The sequence below is a fragment of the Poecilia mexicana genome, unplaced genomic scaffold (assembly GCF_051168715.1).
Source record: "Poecilia mexicana isolate PSO_F unplaced genomic scaffold, ASM5116871v1 scaffold_20, whole genome shotgun sequence".
Lineage (NCBI taxonomy): Eukaryota > Metazoa > Chordata > Actinopteri > Cyprinodontiformes > Poeciliidae > Poecilia > Poecilia mexicana.
Genome location: NW_028263389.1, coordinates 7884357 through 7905387, shown reverse-complemented (window position 1 = coordinate 7905387; position 21031 = coordinate 7884357). Strand labels below are relative to the sequence as shown.

The window sequence follows — 21031 nt, the reverse complement described above, 5'->3', positions numbered from 1 at the left end:
ACACAAACACAGTAAAAAAACAAAAAACAAAAAAACAAGGCGATTAAGTTTACTTACGTTCTCCGCTGTCAAGGATTCCTGATTCCTGTAGAGAGCGAATGCAAGAATCCACTAACTCTAAACCAGTCGTTAACTCATCCTCGATGTCCTTTTGTCCATCTGCTGTGGATAAAAAGAAAAAAAAGGAAATTCAGTGAAAGACGATGGGGGGAAAGAGAAAGAGACTAACCGAGATCTCTCAGGACTCCAGGCTCTGTCCTACAGCAGCCTATAAATCATTACCCACAACAGAAAATTATGAGATGTGGGAGTATTTAATATATTAGACAACTAAACTATTTATCTATAGTTACAAATACACACAAGAAAATCCAGGAGACAACAGATGAATAAGACAACAAGGGAAAAAATGATGCTGGTGTCATTTACATGCACACTTAAGAATCTGTGCAAAAAGTGTTTGCCCGCATTTCTACATAGAGAAAAGTGTCTTTGTGAACCAACCATAATCACCCGTGTGCTTTTATAACCTACAAAAGTGTATTTTACTGTGTTTTTCTGTGAAAATGTATACCTAAATTGATTTTAACTAGACTCCTTGGGCATATTTTTTTTCTGCCATTTAAAATTATATTTTAATATCAGACCAAAATAACCTGAGTCAACATAAAATGTCGTTTCAAAGGACAAGGAGATTTATTATGGGATAAACGGCTCTCCAAACCAACCTCACCTAATGTGCAAATAATAATAATAATAATAATAATAATAATAATAATAATAATAATTGTGATTAAACACATTTTAGTTCAATTTCACAAGTCACATCTATGTGTGATTACTGCCTGATTTGTTCAATCATAAAATCACTTAAACCTTTCTGACACATCAAGTAGGCTAAGAGATTTCATCCATCTAGCCATTAATATCAACACGTTAAGAATATACAGTGAAGCACATTAGTCACCATTTCTCAAACGTAAAATATAAATAAATAAATAAAAAGTTGTGAAGCCGACGTGGCTGGCCTCCTACACTTAGTTAAAGAGTCCAATGACCACATTCAGGTCAGTCAGGTCACAAAAGAACCCAGAACAAAATCTGAAAGAGTCCTTACTTTTTTCAGCTAAGGTCAGCATTCATGACCCAACAAAAAGAAAAAAAAATATCTTTGGGGAAAAATATTTTCTAAACTGAGTAGATTTTTTTGAACGGTATGCATCCTGGTATCAAAATTAAGTTGATTATCTGAAATTTGAATTCAAAACTCTTTGCAAATGAGATTTTTTTTTTTTAGCTGTAATAAAATTCATGTAATATACAATGCAAGCTCTTGGTAGTTAACAAGATGAAAACAAAGACAGAAAATGCTACAAACTTTCATAGAGATTTTTACCTTGAGCATTCCAGCGAAACTGTTCATCTGTGGAGCTGAAAAAAAGAGACAAATTACTCATAAGATTCCTACAAAGTCAAATGACAGTTAAAGTAAAAAAAAAAAAAAGTCACATTACAAATAGGCCTCCAAAAAGTGTTAAAAACTGTAATAGAAGCATAGAGACAGTACACGCAAATTCATTTTTTCTTTAAAAGCATTTGTGAACACGATGTGAAAAACAGACTAAAAAAATAGGGAAAAAAAATGTAACCATCAGCACCAGATCAGTAGTGTGATTATGAATAAAGAGGTCCCCCCTTGAGAGGCTGAGGGCTCAGCTGTGATTGAATGAGATTGCACACTGATATCTGTCTGACTCAATTTCATCCCCCCAAAGAAAAGGATTTGGGGCATACAAATCAACACAAACACACTAGCAAAGATTTTTCCCAAAGTGTCAACTTCACAGAATACGCTCCGTGTAAGAGTCAAATGATGATCCATCAGTTCAGTGGACAACAATCCAGGTCATTACAGAGGAAGAAATGTGAAAACAAAATGTCAGTCAACAGCAGCGCTTTCTTAGCTTCAGTCTGGTCAGAAAGGCTGTAGATATGGTTTGTGTATAGAGAAACCTTTACTTTTACAGAAACATGAAAAGCTAGATTTCAGTTTGCAAATCCACACAGGGATAAAGATCTTTATTTTTGGAGACATGTCCTATGGTCTGATGAAATTGAAGTGGAACTGTTTGGGCACCATTGTTACATTGGAGGAAAAAACAGGGCGCTTGTACCATCCTAACTGAAGTACGGGGGTGGCAGCATCATGTTGTGGGGCAGTTTTGCAGCAGGAGGAGCTGGTACAATAGGTGGCAGCATGAGGAAAGATCATTATGTAGAAAAATTGAAGCAACATCAAATAATATCAGTCAGGAAGTTAAATCTTGTATATCGATTAGTCTTCCAAATGGACCCCAAATGGCCACCCCAGCAGATTCAAAGATTTCTGAAACACGTGAATTAATCAAAGATGTTTTTGATGAGAGAACAACATAATGATATGGTACAATGCTAAAATATAGCGTCCTATTCTCAAAACAACATTCATTTAAGCCAAAACAGATGATGTTGACAATTACAACTGCACAAGTGCAAATATTCTCTTTATCACTGTCAATTCACCAGTGACTGATGCTTGTTGAATACGGGGGGGGGGGGGGGGGGGGGCGGGGGGGGGGAACAAAGGGGACAGGAGGAAAACAGAGGTTGAACGAGAAAGCCAGAGAGAACTATTGAGCTGTCTGCCGACTAATCAATGTCGACACAGACAGACTAACAGACACATATAGATTCTTTCATCTGACTTCATCTACATCATTATTCCATCTGGTTGTGGATTCTTATGTGTGTGTGTGTGTCCTGATTGAACTGTTTAGTATTCCACCTGGTAAAACTACAACAAGACATTTACTGAGTTGCCAACTTTGGAGTCCTTGTACAATTGTTTACAGCGTATATTATAAGAGCTACAGAACAATTACCATCAAACCTACTTAAGAATAATGTAACGTTGGCAAACAAGATAAGATAAGCTTAGCTCAGTGGATTTCGGATCGGTTGGCGTTTGAAATATAATGTGGATTTCTGCTATCCCGACTGTCCTCGGGAACTGCGGTATCTTTTAGGTGAGCTGATTTCCAGCCACAGTGAGAACTAGAAAGGTCAGAGTCGATTGTAGTCGGACTGTTTGTTGAACACTTAAAAGTGGTCACAAGCTACACTTCCAGACACATTTATTGACACTCCTGGCAGAGATGTGCAAAAAAAATAAATAAATAAATAACATAAAAAAATCTTAGAATACGTTCGTTTTAGAGCCATATCATTAAATATACTACTGATTTTTTCAAAATATATTTAACTCTTATCTTGAACAAAAAAGGAAAAAAGCAGGTTAACATTTATCTTGTATTTCTGCTTACTTTAATCTGCGTATTGAAATAGATGATATGCAAACGAATATTTGAGAAATACCTTTGCCTTTTATTGACCTACTTTATTATGGAATATTAGGTTTTGACCAGTTGCAACAGATTTGTGATCTGATAGTTTTAATTTAGTCTGCATCCTCTGTACATTTTGCTCAAATAATAAGTTGTAGTGATCTTTTTTTGACCAACTCCAATGATTTGGAGTTGCTGGTATTACATTTAAGCTTGCTCTTGGTCTTTGTCTTAAGTGGAAAGTTTACATTATGTAACTCTGAGTTTACATAAGTGGTCTTACTTTCTTTGCAACAGTGAGTTTAAATCCATAACTTTTCATAAAACCCAACCAATTGGGAAAAAAAAGGCAAGCTCTTAAAGACAAGATCTCACGTATTACAAAGGTGGGCGACACGGATCATGAAAATGATCATCAAGCTGTGGTAAATTGTAGTTCCATGTCCTGTAATGAACTTAGTGAATTTCTAAAGCACTACAACAGACAGCAGAGTATCACTGTGATACAGTGTCGCTGGTAAAAGAGAGAGAAAGGCGAGAGAGGAAAATCTTTTCATGAGAACCTCACAATACCAACAGACCCAAGAGAGATTTAATAACTGCAGCATTATTCCACAAGATCGCATCTTCAGCAGCTATGCCACAACAGCACACCCCGCGAGGCAGTGCCTCACATCAAACAGCAAGTCGGTATTCATGAGACAGTTTAAATTCACAGGATTGCTTTAAAGCACAACCCGACCCCGAGATCGACAGACAGCGTCCTCTACCGTTGCTTGAGAACTTAACATGCATGCATTTAATGCACACACTATGAAATATATACATGTACTGTAGCAAGACTGTTTGGATGTAAATACAGTAAAACAATTTTTTTTCCAACTTCTTAATATTAAACAACAGAGACATAAAAAAAAATTGTAAATGAAAGTCCTTTCACACACTATGCCAATGAGAGCTGATTTTAAAACTTTTGCTAAAATTAGGAGCAAAACTCCACTATTGAGCCACTAGGACTCAGTTTGCATTACTGAAGAGCAACATGACTCTTATTGACTTCATTGCTCTTCAGTGTGGAAACGAGTCGCTCTACAGTGAGCAAATATACCGACTCCTACTTTTACATATGAATTTAAATAGAACTATTTATAGTCTTTGGTTATTCAGTGTGACAGGTGGACCAATCTCTATACTTACATACTTCTAAACATAAATGACTTGTGAAAAATATGAAATACTATTGTGAAATAGTATCTCGGTTTCTGGAAAAATGGGGCAATGTAATATTTGACCAATTATCATGTACCCTGTTTTGTCCAGCTTTGTGTGCTTCTGCCATTATCTTCTTTCCCTCAACCTCATCTCCCTTCCCTTTCTTCAGCATCCAACTAATAATAAAGGTAATGCCAAGGTTGTTTTGTTGCCATTTAATCATATACTCTTATCTCTGTTGGATATGTCTGATGAAATTCTGCATAGTGCAGCGGTATGGGAGTTGCTATCACATTGATCTTGCATTGAATGGCATGTTTGTTCAGCTTGTTTATATTTTTTATACCACAAATACATACAGGGATTAAGCCAAAATGTTGTGCATGTTGGGGATATCTCGCATGTTATCATATGAGTGTTTTGCTGTCCTGCTGTGTATTTGTACCTGTAGATCGCCATAGCAAAGGAAACAGGAGGACTATCATTTTTGTCATCTCACTGTTGCACAGATGTGTATCATCGCTTTTGTGGTTACCACAGTGGAAATATTGTTGCCCCTCATCCTCATCATGAGCACGACTGTGTGACACCACAACATTAGCATGTCAGTCATCGTAGAGGGGGAATGCTTTTATGTTCTGCTTAGGAAGTGGGTGTAATCAGTGTGCTGCTGCGTGCGCATGTACGCGAGTGAGAGGAAGAGATTTTCTGAAAATGCCTTTGTGTTGAGAGTGGATGAGATGACATTGTGGAATAAAAGAATAAACTCACACTCACTCCGACCAACAAAATGTGTCAAATCTCCAAAGGTGAAAGGCATAGTGTGTTTTGTTTATATGGATGACTATATTGCTGGTGTTTCGCACTATGTGGGTTTGTGCATGCTCATCTGTGTGTTCACAGTTTCTGATGGTTTATTCAGAAGCCGGTCTATTGTCCTCAGAACAAGGCTGGGAACATACTTTTGTAAATATGGCAGCTGAATGACAGTTCAACAGTTGGGATAGAGAACAATTGTCTACAGTCAAAGTGTTCTGAAATAACTTCTAATGTCTGACAGCTCCAACAAAAACCCTATAACAATGCATCATGGTATTGAAAACTCCAATAAACAAAATGAAACTCTAAAACTTTCTCCTTCCCCATTCAGTATTTCAAGCCCCACATAATGCAGGGCAATTTTTTAGGCTAAATAATTTGCACTGCAATTTACTTTTAATGTGCTCAGATATGTCAGTAATACGGTGTTTTCAAAAACTGAATGAATCATATGTGAGAAACTCTCACTTGTGCTGCAGGAGATTCAGATAAACAAATGGACAGTAATAACCTAGCAAGGTCGAAGACTCCTTATGTTTCTTTTTCTTTAATCCAAGCACGCCACCTGCACAAATAATCTTACAATCTGCTGCAAGTCTGACTATATCTATAACCCTACGAGATCATTTGAAGTGACCCACGATAAAAAATAAAAACACAAACAAAGAGTTCGCTAGGCTAAAGTTCATGTCCAACATAAGTGACCTTTGCTACACCATCTTCAATTTTATCTTTATGGATAGAAGGAAAATACCAGCATAAAATCATTTTCTTCACAAAGGTTTCTTCCCATTTCAGCATACATACAAATCCACTTGAATGTAGCACATTCATATAATATACATGCAAAAAGAAATACTATAGGAAATAAAGATGCAATCTAACACCCATTATAAGTAGGTTATACAGCTTTTAAACTTCCTTAATCTGTATATGAATCCAGAAAATGTTGGTCAAACTAATTCAACTAAAAAAAATTAAAAATCTGTGGACCACTGTCAATTCACCAACCTAATATTCATATTATGATAGGGGGATAATGGCCATTTTGCACTGACATAGATAATAACAGAATAACTCCATGCATAATTTACCAGGGACGAATGGTCTGACACTTGCTGTACTCTGTGTTATTGTGCTCCAGACAGACAGGGCTGGTCTAATATTTATACTCATTTTGCAATGCTGCCTGCAGCACACATGTTGTGACATATTATTCAACCAGAGACTACATACTCTTCTCTGTGTCTAATAAAATAGTATTTTAAATTTTGATTTTATTTACTGTGGACTGTTAGGAATAGAAGAAAGGACAGCCTATAAAAATCTAGGGTTTTGTCACATAAAAGCAGGTTAAAAAGTTTAATCTTTACCTTGTTTTAAAATTAATTGAAGAGATTCTTTGGATTTACACTAAACTTCATATTCCACTGTGCCATTATTGACATAGCAGCTGTTAAAAATATGTTATGGCATTTTTTCATTACTTTGTAATTTTATCTCTACATTTACTGCTCTGAAGAAGAAAATCTAGCATTTATAGAAATACTTAATTGATACTTAAAAGTGATGGAACCTTTGCTTCTACAGCGACCAGAGTTCTAAGCAAACCAGTCCTGTAATATTTAATGTGAAAAACACAGTCATTATTCTGGAGTCTCTTTACCCACAGGTAACGACACACACTGTCAAATTCCATTTTTTTGAGTCATCTGAAATCCACTAGAGCATTCAAAAATTAGATCATCACTTAAGCTTAGTGAAATGAATTATGAAATGTGTGTACGCTCAAGGAATACAAAGGCGAAGTTGAAGGTGTGACGATGTGAGGACAAATTCCTAAGGAGACAACTGGCTCATCTGAATTTTGACGGTCTTCAAACTGCACATTAAAAGCCATTTAGCCTTTCCAGAAAGTAGCAGTGATAGCAGATGTGTGTCTCTATGTGTTTTGCTTCCTAATATGAGAGGAATACAGTGAAATGTCAGATGTTTACAAGACATTTCTTTCCAAGTTCAAGTCGTGTCTCGAACCCTTAACTCCCAATTCAGAGTTAAGTCTTGAATGTCAGACAACTGAGATAAATATTTTCACATCAAATCATCTAATACACCTCTAACCCAGCAATTACAGGATTCCAAGGTGCAGTCTGCTAGCTCACCTACTGGCTGTGCATATTCTGCATTTAAAACAGAGCATTATTTGCAAAAAAAAAAAACAAAAACAAAACAAAAAAACAGTTTCTTTCCCCAGGATGTCTCTCTGATGAACACTAAACAGACAAAGTGCTCAGGTTGATACCAAGCATATTGGACTAAACCAATCAGGTCTTAGCTGACTGTGGCACAGCTAAGACCTGAGCTCACCCTCTTTTGTAAGTATTCTAAATATATGCATATCTGGAAAAAACCTTTTTTATTTTCCTTTTAAATCTTTGAGATGTCTTTATTGCAAGCAAAGTCAAATTCCTTGATTGAGGGCAAAACGTGGTGAATAAAATTTAATCTAAATGTAAAAACTCCACAGGTCCAAGTAGTGGGCAGACCATCTAGAGGTGTATTGAAACTCCAAATCCAATATGTTTTGAATGATGTGTAACTGATATTTGTTCATCCATTGTCTATACATGTGTCTCATTGTATGGTCACAGAGAGGGGCCTGGCAAATATCTCCATTGGTCAATGAACAAGAGGCAGGGTACACCCTGGACAGCTTGCCAGTCCATTATTGGGCGAAACACATTCATGCCTAAGGGCAATTCAGAGTAACCATGTTTTTGGAGTGTGGGAGGAAGCGGGAGTCCTCCAGGCCAGGATTCAAACCAAGGACCTTCTTACTGCTGAGCAACTGTGCAGCAGAAAGAATTGTGCTCTGAAAATTATAGCTTTCAGCTCTACATGACACCACTTCACGAATTTAAGGAATCTTTTGTGGCATCCTGTCAGTTTAACAGTTCTAATTTAGTTTCACCCCTTTGATCAAATGATTGAGGAACAACCTGTTCTTACACTGTGTTCAGACATGCTGATAAAGGATTACCCGATTAATTTTGCATTAGATCATGACGACCTTTATTCTACCTGTTCTAGCGCAATAGGCTCAACTCTGAAAAGGATTATGCTTCAAATTGTCCATGTCAGCTTGACTGGTTAGATTATTGCACTTGTATTAAAATAAATAAATAAACAAAACAACAAATACAATCTAGTGCCTAGTTTTAGGGTATCAATACTATATGTTATCACAACACACTTCATTAACACAAGAGAATCCTAACGCTCAGTTTTATTTTCTTTGATAAAGCAAAAATTTTAGACCAAACAGAGTCTCATTTTCAGTGCACACTTCTGGGGTGAATAAGAGAAATTACTGGATTCAGTGTTTGGATGGCATTTGAAGTGATAAAGGTTATTCTTTTTACACGTTTATCTTCGGAGAGCCACATTAGATCGACGGCTGATACTCTGTCCACCACCACATAGCACAACGGTACACAAACCCACACTTGCGATTTAAACCCAAGCAGGAAGAAGCACGTTTCCCCATTCAGTCTGTGATGAGCAGAATCGCTCCACATGAGCTTGATATTCTCAATACTCAGGATTTTATGGCAATCACTGCATGGTAGTTAATAAATAAAACCCACGCATACGTACACACAACAACGGGAAACGCTCAGCCACATTTACTTTGGCATTCAGCATGTCAAATTAGAAGATAATGCAAATATTAGCCAGGAAGGACAAGTGGAACTAAAGATGTTTTATGCTGAGCTTTAACTGTAAAGATTAACACTTTATTTTCCCTCAACTCTCTCTGCTTTAATTAGACCAGAGTTATGCGTAATCAATGTTTTTAACAAATGCAATTTCCCTGTTTATTACCACTTACAGTAATGATGTGCTTGAGTACAATGCAAATTTGAGTATGCCTCAGTTTCTATTTTTATTTCTTTCATTAGTATCTTGAAATTAGTTGCTTCTAGTACAGGACAATGGCATGGCCTCTCCAAGACGAAAATGAACAAGTGTAGGTATAAGTCTACCTTTTTCAAGTGTGACAGAATGTATTAATGTATGAACTGAATGATGAAAATGTTTCAGTGTGACGCATGCAAGTGTTTTATAAGATTTCACCAAATTTATCAATTGTACAATCTACAACAGTGGTTCTTAACCTTTTTTGAGGTACCGAATCCACCAGTTTCATATGCACATTCACTGAACCCTTCTGTAGTGATAAATAAAATATGATTGTTTCCCCCCCAAGTGCTGTGGAGGAGCCAATCAGTGCTCCTCCACAGCACTGATTGGCTAAGCAATGTAACGTGATCCTCTGCAGCAAGTGATGGCAAAGCGGCATGTCATCACAACTTTACACAAGTGTGTCTTTACCTCAGTGGCAGAGGCTCCGCTGAACCCCTGAGACCGACTCATCGAACCCCTGGGGTTCGATCGATCTAGTATATTTTCACTAGAAGAATCAGTGAAAATATACCACAACTCAATTGTTTGGTTGGTTTAAAAGAACATTGAAGAGAAGAATGTGACAACTCTTGGTATTTTTTGGTTATCTTACATATTTGTTTGTTTTGGTTTCCATATTATATCTGAAAACAACCAAGTTCAAAAGTGTGACATTTCAAACAGTTTGGATGCCATTTTGGATTCCTTCGGCAACCAAATTAGAGTTTGATTTCTAAAATGATAACATATGAAATTAAACCCTTTTTTTCTGTAGCTGTTAAACAACTCAACAAGAAATTTGTAAAAATATGTAAATCACTCACATATGGTCTGGTACACTTCATTTAAAGTGAAACAAAACATATGGAAGTTTTACTGTCTTAGTTTTAATGTGCAGCTCTATTCAGTCAAAATCTCACTTTCATGCTTCGATATAATCAATGCATCCCACGCACAAAAAATAGTCTAAATGCTGGCTTTAGAAGACAAAGAATTTATTTTTCATACTGAAAATAGGCAACACTGGTAGAATGGAGAAAATAAAAGCTGTGACTGACATAACTAATGAAATTAGTCACCTCACGACGGCAATTTTAGATGTTTATGTGAAATACCTACAGCTGCAAACACAGTAAAATCTGACAACTCACGCATAAAATACCACGCACTACCATACGGGGTAGTCATCAAAATAATGTGCGTACAGGCAGAAATGCTCACAGCAATTTTCCATATGTAAAAGACTACGGCCTTTCTTATTCAGTACATTGCTTGTGGTGGTGAGTGAAATGTATGTAGGTGGGTATCATTTACACACACCGTTTCTTCATATACTCGCAAAAAATATGGATGTAAAGCAATTAAAGACATTTAAAAACATTGCAAAAATGTAACACAGTATTATTCAATGATATTAAAATATCACTCGTTTTTTTCTTTGCAACATAAGAGAATTGATCAATTTTTTTTAATCCAGCAGAGAGCATGCTGTACTGCTACTGCTTGACAAATGCAAGTTCGACTGTTCATTATTAGCACATATTTGTACTTAAAATAAAACTTCAAATTAGTGTGTACTTCACTCAAACACCAGTCAAGTCTAACAAGGCAATGAGTATGCAAAATCCTTTTCACAAAGGACTGAGATCTTGCTAAGTTTTATACAGGATACACAACCAATTAGGACATGGGTGGACTGTAGCAAATTGTAACATCCTCCCTTGCTGTGGAGGCAAATGCAGAGGCTCAAATAAGTTCTGATGATTTCAACTTTCTTCTTAGTTATATTTATAATACCTTGGCAGAAACATCACACCAGATATCAAACAACTCTAGTATTACAAAGAGAACACATCAAATTAGTCAACAAATTGATCTTTGGCTTACAGATTTAAAATTACAGTGAATTAAGTACTGAAAAAAAGTCATTTACTGAAAACTAATGCTATTCTATTAGTTTTAGCAAAATCATTGCTATACTGAAAGGGTGAATGGCACCCTCACCCTGCTAGAACAGCAGTAAGAATGGGTGATACAAACTTTGATCACAGTATTTTTGTGACAATAATAAAACACTATAATTGTTTTTTTTTTAATCCATCGGTGCCTTTTAGATAGTAGGTCTCTTACTGTATGTCATTGCATTTAGTCAGAGCTCCACAGACGCACATAGTGCTCTTAAAAATAAATCTGAGTACACCACCTTAAGTAGCACAATTGTACAGCTAAACAGCACAAAATAACTGCACTTAGCAATGACAACGCATTTGATTTGAATACATGAATTATGCCTGATGAAACCAACCAACCAGTAAAAAAGAAAAAAGCACTAAAAGGAGTAGTCCAGACAACACCTTTAGGTTTTAGACTTTGCAAACATCAATCGTCACAGATTATCATTGTCACAACACATCACAATGCAATTCCTCTAATAAAAATAAACCATGAAATATTTTTCCATAATCAGGGTTTTTTTTAATTATTTCAGCATGGCATGTTATAAAATAACGTGGAGGAGGAAGTGTTTTCATCTACTTAGCAACATGGGAGAATCTATCGATTTCTTTAATCCAGCAGAGAGCATGCTGTACTGCTACTGCGCTTGACAAATGCGAGTTCAACTGTCCCACAATTGCCAACTAACTGTCAAATGTATTTCTACTCGGTCTCTTTCTAGCCACAGCTCAGTCTTCACCTCACTGGTGAATGTAATACCAGAGCTTATTCACTGTACACACCTGACATTTGCATGCTGCAATATAAACGTAACACTTACTTCAACAACGATCTTCATGACACACAGTTCATCTTCAAAGTTCAATATGCTCTTCCAAAGTCAAGCATGCAACATGAGCAAGTGACCCAACTGTGAAGAAACCTTTTGGTGCATGTAAATCCATGCTTGGTAGCTGCATCTGTGGGCTAAGTATGGAGTGGGAGCATGGGCTGGTCATTTTGGTTTCAGTGAAAGTGAAAGAGCAGAACCACAATTGCAGTGTCACAATGAAGAGCTGACATAAACATATGTGATGTTGTCCAAGTCAAGCCATAACAGTGTAATCAATCCTGCTTCAAAATCTTGATACCCAAGTGACACAGAAGCTCCACGCAACATCTACGCTGCTACCACTCCGCCCACGCCCATCCCATGTATCACACAATGTTTTTGCTGTACACTCCCACCATGACATTAAACTCATCTAAGTTTTGTGCACACTCACAAAAATCTAAGTACCTTGCAAAGACCCTAAGACCACACCCTTCACCTTTGTAGCGGATTTTTGGCATTGTCCAAAATCTGCGAGGCAGCCTGACAAGTCGTCTGGAAATGCATCACAAAGTTTAACCTTTGCTGTTTGACATGTTTGGAAATGGGTTAATTTAATCCTGCTTTGCGCTGGCCACTTGCAAACAAAGCTAGTACAAGACTGAAAACAGACAGGCCATTAAATAAAACACTCATAAGCATGCAACCCAGAAAAGCTACCGTCCCATCCGAACAGTCTATTTAGCTTGTGGGGGAAGGAACAATAAAAACTCTCAACAGCAAGATGTATCATTGTCCTGGTGTGTTGTCCTTTGCTTGTATTTTTATTTTTTTTTACATTTTCCTCCATATGTCCTAACTTTGTCTGTCACTCATGAGAAAGTTGTTCTGCATGTCCTCCAGCTCTATGGTTGTTTCTGAGTTGACACACCTGCCTAATTTGACCAATTTACTTCCTAAATTACTAACAGGTAGTTATTTTTCAACTATTTTATGCTTTATTTCTCACATTTATTTTGCTTAATTGTTTTAGTTTACTCTGTTGCTGGTCTTTGACTATGTTATATTAACTCAAGGCACTTGTCTTTGTAATGATCTTTATAATTGACTGTAAACAAGCTGCACTTTTCTGCAATAAAAATATATAACATTAATTCCTGATTAAAAGAAAAATGTAAAAATAAATCAGGTTAAATACTTTTAAAACCAAGCGACGCAAGCTTTATTTGAAAGCACAGATGATTAAAGGTTCTTCATACGAATCAAATTTAAAGATTGGATTCTATGAAAAAGGAGGTTTGGTTTTAAAAGTCTAAAGACTTGTATTTTTGTTTGCCCTGTGTGTGCGACTGTGTGTGTGTGTAGATTGCACAGAAGGAATTTTCCTGCCTTCTGATTGTTTAACAAACCATCAGCTGCCCAGCCATCACTACAACCTTAACACTCTCAATAACCTGCCTCATTGCACTCCAGTTTTCCAAACCTCTTGTCTAGTTCATCCATTTGCCTCCCACCGACTTCTCTAAGCATTTCTACCTTACTATTATCCCTGCACCGTACCACTTCCATTTCACACTAACATTAATCTTCTCTTCCTCAATGGATCTATAAAAATTGCATAAATTTATCCTTATAGTAGTCTGTAATTCTTATTTTTTTATATATATATTTTACCTTAGCATGAGTGTACATGCTTTGACTTGCCTGTCATTGTGCTGCTGGTATAGATTTCCCCACTGAGTGACAAAAAAAGATAATTTCTATTGTCTTTAGTAGACAATCCCATGCTAACCATAAATGCTGCCAGTAGTTCAGCTGATTTTACATTTTGCTGCACATAAGCCAATCCTATTATTTTTTTCTTTTTATTACAATCCAACACAACAGCTGAACTTTTTTCTGCTGACATGACAAAACAACCACAGTGTAGGAGGCTTGTTTTGTCTGTCCTTAGTTGTAATGAGAGTTTGATATAATGAGTTCTGGGTAACAATAGTGTAGCATGAAGTCTCTTAACTCGTTTATTATAAATAAGCACAGCTGGTTAAAAAAAAAAAAAAAAAAAAGCAGTTCATTTTACTAAAAGGACACCTGTAAACTCATCAGAAAATATGAATGTAAACCAATAAGTGAATAATTTATCATTTACTTTTACGGAGTTTAATTATTCTAAGCAATTTCAGAAACCAAAGGATGGACATGTTGAATTTACATGAATGTGATTACACGTGTCTGATGGATGAATGACAAAAACCGTTTGTTTTCAGAGACACCAACTCCCTTAGTCCATATAAACTAAGTTCACTGGTGTCCTCTTTATATATGTCTTCAGTTCTCCATTCCGTTTCAATCTGGGTTCTTGTCTCAATGCATCCTTCTCTTCTCTTTTCCCACATCACACTGAAAGTACTCTGTCTGCCACTCTGGCAGGGTTTGTTTCTTATCTATTCTCACCACTATCTGGTGTTGGGGGAAGATAAGCTTGCATTTGCATGTTTAATGAACCAAACACCCCCGATTCCCTTCAGCATGAAGAAACACACATGCACATGGGCACAGCAACACAAATATGCCGCTGCTCCTGGCCCTGAAGGCCCCTGTCTCCTTGCAGCTGACACAGAGTCACCAGCTGCTGACACCTTCAGGAACAAATATAAATAACAAATGGAGCAGCAAGGAGAAAAGAGCCTTTATTTAGCATGGTCACAGTCTAAAGAAAAAAAAAAAAAAAGAAATGATCTGACATTGCTTATGACTTTGTCTCCGTCCCCAACACGTTTTTTAAGACGGTTATATATAGTTCTATCATTAGCTAAGAGAACAACTGATTTAAAATATATACAATTGTTGGTACTTAAATACCTCCGTACTTATGAAAAGTAAGCTTTACGATGATTTTAGTTGAGAAAGTAAACCTCAAAACCTTATCAATGCAGTTGGCTCATTATGAATGAGCCAACGTTTTTGGAGCAGCACAGCTTCGCTGACAGGCTGCTGTGGCTGCAGGCTCAGCACCTGATTGGAGCGTGCTGTGTTTTCCCCTCCGACCATTTTCCCCACCGCTGCTCTGTCATTTCCCACTACCTGTTACCTGTTTGTAGCCGCTCAAAGTGAAATGTAAAGCACTTCAATTAAATAAATAAAACATGTTATTTTCCTGCTGAAGGTTTTCACATTTTAAGTTAAAATTAGGTGTTTTATTTAGCGTCATCACAATTTTCCATTACTGAATAAACACATTGTCCTTGGTTTGCTACATTTGGGTTTTTAAATTATATTAATAGTTGCTGTTGATTTGATAGTTATTGTATTAATTCGCTGTACCCTTCGGTAGATTATCCGTTTTGTGTTTTGTTATTCTAATAAATATATGTTTTACTATAATATTGTATCTATTTGTGCTGTAAATATATGATACAAGTTTACCTGATGATGATAATAAACAGGAAAATAAGTTTATGGTAGTCAGTTTTAATGGCTGTTGTAAATTCATCACAAAACAGCAACTAGATGCTGGTTGATAAAAATTAAATCTATAGAGAGTCTTGAACTTTTCCTGCTTATGGATACAGTGCAATTCTTCTATTAAGACAGATGATACATACGATGTGGCATAAGCATTTAGTAAAAGTAATACAAGTCCTCACGTTTTTGTTGATAGTTCTGTTTCACCAGGTACAGAGGCTCAGGAAGGAAGTTTAGTTTTGAACAGACACTTCTTGGTAAATTATATATATCTTGTAAAAAAAAATAAAAAATTATAAAATTCTTCCACTGGTATCCATTACAAATAATTACAAATCAGTGATGGTGTCACTATGCAGTGACACCATCAAGTATACTTTGTCTCAATTGCATAACTACTGAACAGGGTCCTAGTTCCTCAGCAAGAATATACTTTTATCTGTACTGTCCAAGTAGGTACTTGAAAAGCCCAAGAACGTACTACTGAGAAAAGCCCTATGTTCTTCACAAATCTTTTTGTAAGATTATATGAAAGGTAAGTTCAAACATCGCAGCACATAGTACATTTTAGATGTGCATATTCTTTTTTTTTTTTTTACATCCCATAGTATACAGCGTATTTAAAATGTCCTTCTAAATTTGATTTTGACCTCTGATATCCTGTTCACTTAGTTAAATTGTATAAGAGTGTTTTTTGTTTTAAACCAGCAGCATCAGCAATGCACGAGTTCTTATATTTATTAGGTCACAAAAAAAAGAAATCAGCTAATCAGTTTAGTTTGTATTGAGAACCCTGACCTAAAAATGAGACCAGATGTGTTTGTAGAGCATAATCTCACAAAGGCGGAATTTCCTTATATATTTTAATATGGAAAAAGCCGAGGCACAAATTAGGAGCAAAAGACAGATAGATGAGGGGAAGAGTTGAAACAACACAGAGAAAGGCTGTGAGACAGATAGACAGTGAGGGTGACAGCACCGTGAGAGATGTTGCCACCTGCCATCATTTTTCTCCTCTCCTCTTGGAAATGCATCATCAGTCATTAAGGGGGAGCATAACTTGCAGTATCATCATCATTCTCACTCTCTCTCTCTCTCTCTCTCTCTCTCTCTCTCTCTCTCTCACACACACACACACACACACACGCACGCAGACTCAAGCCCAAACACAAGGCGTATTTTAAGGTATAATGTCACAGCCTATAATTTGAGTTCTCTCTGCAGCATTTTGCTGAGCTTATAAAACCGCCTGCAGCTAATGGTGTGATGGATCCTTCTATTATCACCCAACACAGGAAAGAAGAGTGAGGTACAGTGGGATAAAGGAATGTAATTGGATAGTATATTAGTAGCAGAAAACAGGAGGATGGACTGACAAAAGAAAAGCTGGAACAAAATCGTAAAGTGATAATGACATGATCAAGCCATAAAGCTGTCCATAAAGACAAACCGAGACAAAAATTCACAACACAAGAATCGCTGATTGCATGGATTCAAAGAGTGTCTCCAAACGTATTTCAACTCAGCTACGGCTGTACTGAACTAATATAGTACAACTTACTCTTATTTAACCGTACTAGTGTATTACAGTAAAACATGGGGGTGGTATTAGGTGTAGAACAATGTTTTTTAATGTGGAAGAACTTGCTGTTTTAATTAACAACAATGGGTGTGTAAAAAATCAGAAGAGTTTGAAGTCAAATTATGTCACAACGATACAACAAAGTTTTTTTTTCAAATTCAAAGGTTCCTCCAAACGTGACCCTCAAATGCGCCATCTTTTCCCTGGATTTGAAGGATGGGTCTAGTGTATCCTTCACAGTCCAAACTATACTTCAACACCTGACATTACTAGTAGTAGATTTTACTTGTGGTTAAATGATTAATGTGTCAAGCAACTGACACAGACAAAAAAAAATAAATGTACAATTTCATTCAGCATTCATGCAAACATTTAGAACACTTGCAACTTTTGCTTAATTTCCCCCTTTTCTTCTTGTTTTAGCAGTCTCCCCGAGTTGAACACACACACAAAAACACACACATTCACTCTCTTAAACAGTCTGGTTTTATCTCTTCCTGACCTACCCGGCTAGTCTTTGGACAGATGTCTAAGCCTGAACAACACAATCAGAAAGCTGTTAGTGCCTCAGGACATGAACTTTACACCTCAACATCCTCCTTCTTGCTCTCAGTTTCCCCTTTACACACACATTCACACACATATAGAGCTATTTGATATACCAGCTCAGTAGCAATGTGTTAGAGCTTGTAAATAACCGGGTACAAACAAAGATATCATTTCCATATTTGTTATGGGAGACAAACAAAAAAAAAAGTGTATCTCGTTTCTCTATATTTCATGAACCTCATTATGTTCTCCAAAAAAATACATTGAACTTGACTGTGACTGCATACTGCATTGGTTCAGCCATTTATTCAGCTTTGTTACATCAGAGAAAAATCTAAAAGTTGCAGCACACCTTCCCTTGAGGACTGGAGTTGAAAACACATGAACTAGATGATGTGACAATGAAAGATATTAACTTTTTGTAAGTATTTTTGGAATCTTACTGCCTTGCAAATTTACCAGTCGACACAGTACCAAACCTTTCCCACAGCCAGCACAATGTCAATGTGTCTAGTCTTGATCTTAGGAAAGCATAAAAGTCCTTAGCTAAAGTCCATGTTGCTTTTGATTAGATACGTCATCAATTAAGGCCTTCAAACCATCCAACATGTATCATGGAGTATTTAAAAAACTCAACATTTTAAGGAGCTTTTGCATTTTATCAAAACATTTCAAATCAATTTGAACAACTTGCTTATTTTTAAAACCTGTTGTGAACTTGTATTACAGACCAATTTCCAATGTTTCCTTAACATTTAAAAATTGCTTAGGAGTTGTTCAACATCCCCCCCCCCCTCACAATCTACAGGACAATAATATATATAAATGGTTTCATACCATTTATATATGGTATATATATATAAATGGTATGAAACCATTTATATATATACCATATATAAATGGTACCACATCATGGTACTGAAACAGCTACAAATAAATCACATCAAACAGTTTCATAATAACATTTACAGATGCTTCAGAAATTTTGAGACCAGAATCACTACAAATAGAGAACACTTTTTTTTTTTTTTCTGGGATCAAATACTGCTACTTAATGACTCCAGAGCAGAATGGGAGGCAAAGCTGTCTATCTAGTTCTTGACTCCAGACAGTGTAAATACCGCCCTGTCTGGGTGTAAGATGCCAACACTCTCTCTGCTTTCTGTGCATATGTGAATGGCTGCCAATAAGGCCAGCACTACAGTAATCTACACATGCCTCAGTACTCTACATAATTTACGAGATCCCACAAGTTGTCAGATAATTATTTGCTGAATTACTCTGAAGATAGAGCTAGGTCCCCTGCCATTGCAGTCAGTCCCAGGAAAAGACTTGCTGAGGAGAGTAAATCCTCGTCCATTCAGTAGGATGTCTGCACAGAATGTGATAAGTACTGGTGTGATAATATTGTTGCAACAATAATCGCATAGCACTTATGCATTATTGCATGCAACAAAGTTTTGTTGATGTTGTAAAGAATATCAACATTGCAAAGAGCTGCTTGGACTTCAATAAACACTCGCTAATAAAAAATATTGAGCGATTTAGTGTTGCATGTATTAAATGCAACACTAAATTGGTTAGGAAGCCATAACCAAGTTATTTTGTTCATAAAACATGAGATCTAGTCACTATGTAACTTTTATTTAAATAAAACCATGTTGAAATGATCTTAGGTTGTTTCCACTGTAGCTGTATAGATTACTCACTATTTGGATTGAATCAGAAGCAGAAAGACAGTAACCAAAACGATGTTTAGTAAAGTATTTGTCTAAGTAGAGTAAGTCACATTAAGTTAACTTGCAATCCCAACAATCATCAACTTTATTGAATATCACATTTGTGTGTTCAATATTGTTTGCAATTCAATTGAAAACAAAATTATTTAGCCCAAAGGCAAATTTAATGTTGGCTTATTTTGAGATTGCATCTCATTCTGCTACAGTTTCAGACGGGTAAAAATGGGGTTTATGTAACATCTTCCTGTTTGCAGCAAATTGCATATGCCAACAAAACAATCAAATTTAGCCATTAAGCAGAAATTTATACGACACTCTATAACCTGGAGGAGCCTGCTGACAGTCACACGTCATCATTAACTCAATGGCCAGCTTCCTCATGAACAGATCTGATTAATGATCTTGACTCAGGCTCTGAGAAAAAACTTCTTTACAACAAACAGCTAAATAGTTTTAGTGCTAGAAAAGCATTATCACTCATTTAATTGTGTTACACCACACAGACAGGTGGTGTATTTACCTTTTGCCATGACCACAACATAAATTCTGTGATATGCCCTTAAAGCTGTCAAGTTTGCACCTCACAGCCGCTAACAGAGAAAAAACAGCAGGAGCCAGTGCTTGACCCGACTGCTGTTCACCGCTAATGTTGGAGAAATGATACATTAGAACCTGCACGGCGAATGCTGCGTGTTTGCATGAACGTCTGCTTGTGTGCCAGTTTGTTCCACCATCCTGTAAATTGTTGTGCAACAAGCCAACAGTTCACAGTGTGAACAGATGTTCATCAGTGTTGCCTTTGGTTTCCACACCACAGTGAGTTTGTTTTGGGGGTTTTTAAGCATCCTCTGGTCTTAGGAGAACTCAGTTGATACGTCTAAATTGCTTTATTGAGTGGAATCCAACTGAGGGCATGCAGGGTCAAGCAGCAGCTAAAAATACACAGAGACATGCAAAAACAAATTAGCTGTGAGGATAAACGACACAAAGCCGAGAGGAGGGGAACCGTAGTAATTCACATATTTGTACTAATAATGTATAAACACAATCTGTGAGAAAACAGATTTTGAGGTGTTTTATTAAGTCAGCAGACATTAGTTGTTTATTAAAAGATTCCCGATTTTCACCAAATTCAACACTGCAATTTATTTGCTAGCATTTTAACTATTCTTCATCAGAACACAGTCCCAAAGGGTGGGTAATGAATTTGACAACACAAATGCCAGCCCAATCCCCCAGCTGAACAAGTATAAGCTAAAAATAAATAATAATAATTTAAAAAATAATAAGTTTAAAATGTTAAAAGTACATAATCCAATTTTTTTTTTCTGAGGAAAACAATAAGTCCATAAAGATAACTATGAGAAGTTAAGAATTGACTGAAAATGTGACTTTGTAAATAAAATGCTAAACACATCTGGTTCTAAAAATAAAGACAGAAGCCTACATCATGAGGACGTTTTCAGGAGGTTAAGTTAGTTTTTCTTGTTAGAAAATGTTTGATTTCACTTTAATCGCGTTCAATTTACAACAACAAAATATTCTATAG

General features: G+C 36.4%; 1 protein-coding gene across 1 annotated transcript in view; it reads right to left on the bottom strand.

Moving 5' to 3' along the window:
* Positions 1-21031, bottom strand: part of LOC106904022 (catenin delta-2-like) — a 192818-nt gene that overhangs the window by 135562 nt on the left and 36225 nt on the right. Inside the window, exons 4-5 of the mRNA XM_088001444.1 lie at positions 1397-1431; positions 58-162 (exon numbers count right to left, since the gene is read on the bottom strand). Coding sequence (XP_087857570.1) covers positions 58-162; positions 1397-1431 — 140 coding nt within the window. The remainder of the gene's footprint in view (positions 1-57; positions 163-1396; positions 1432-21031) is intronic.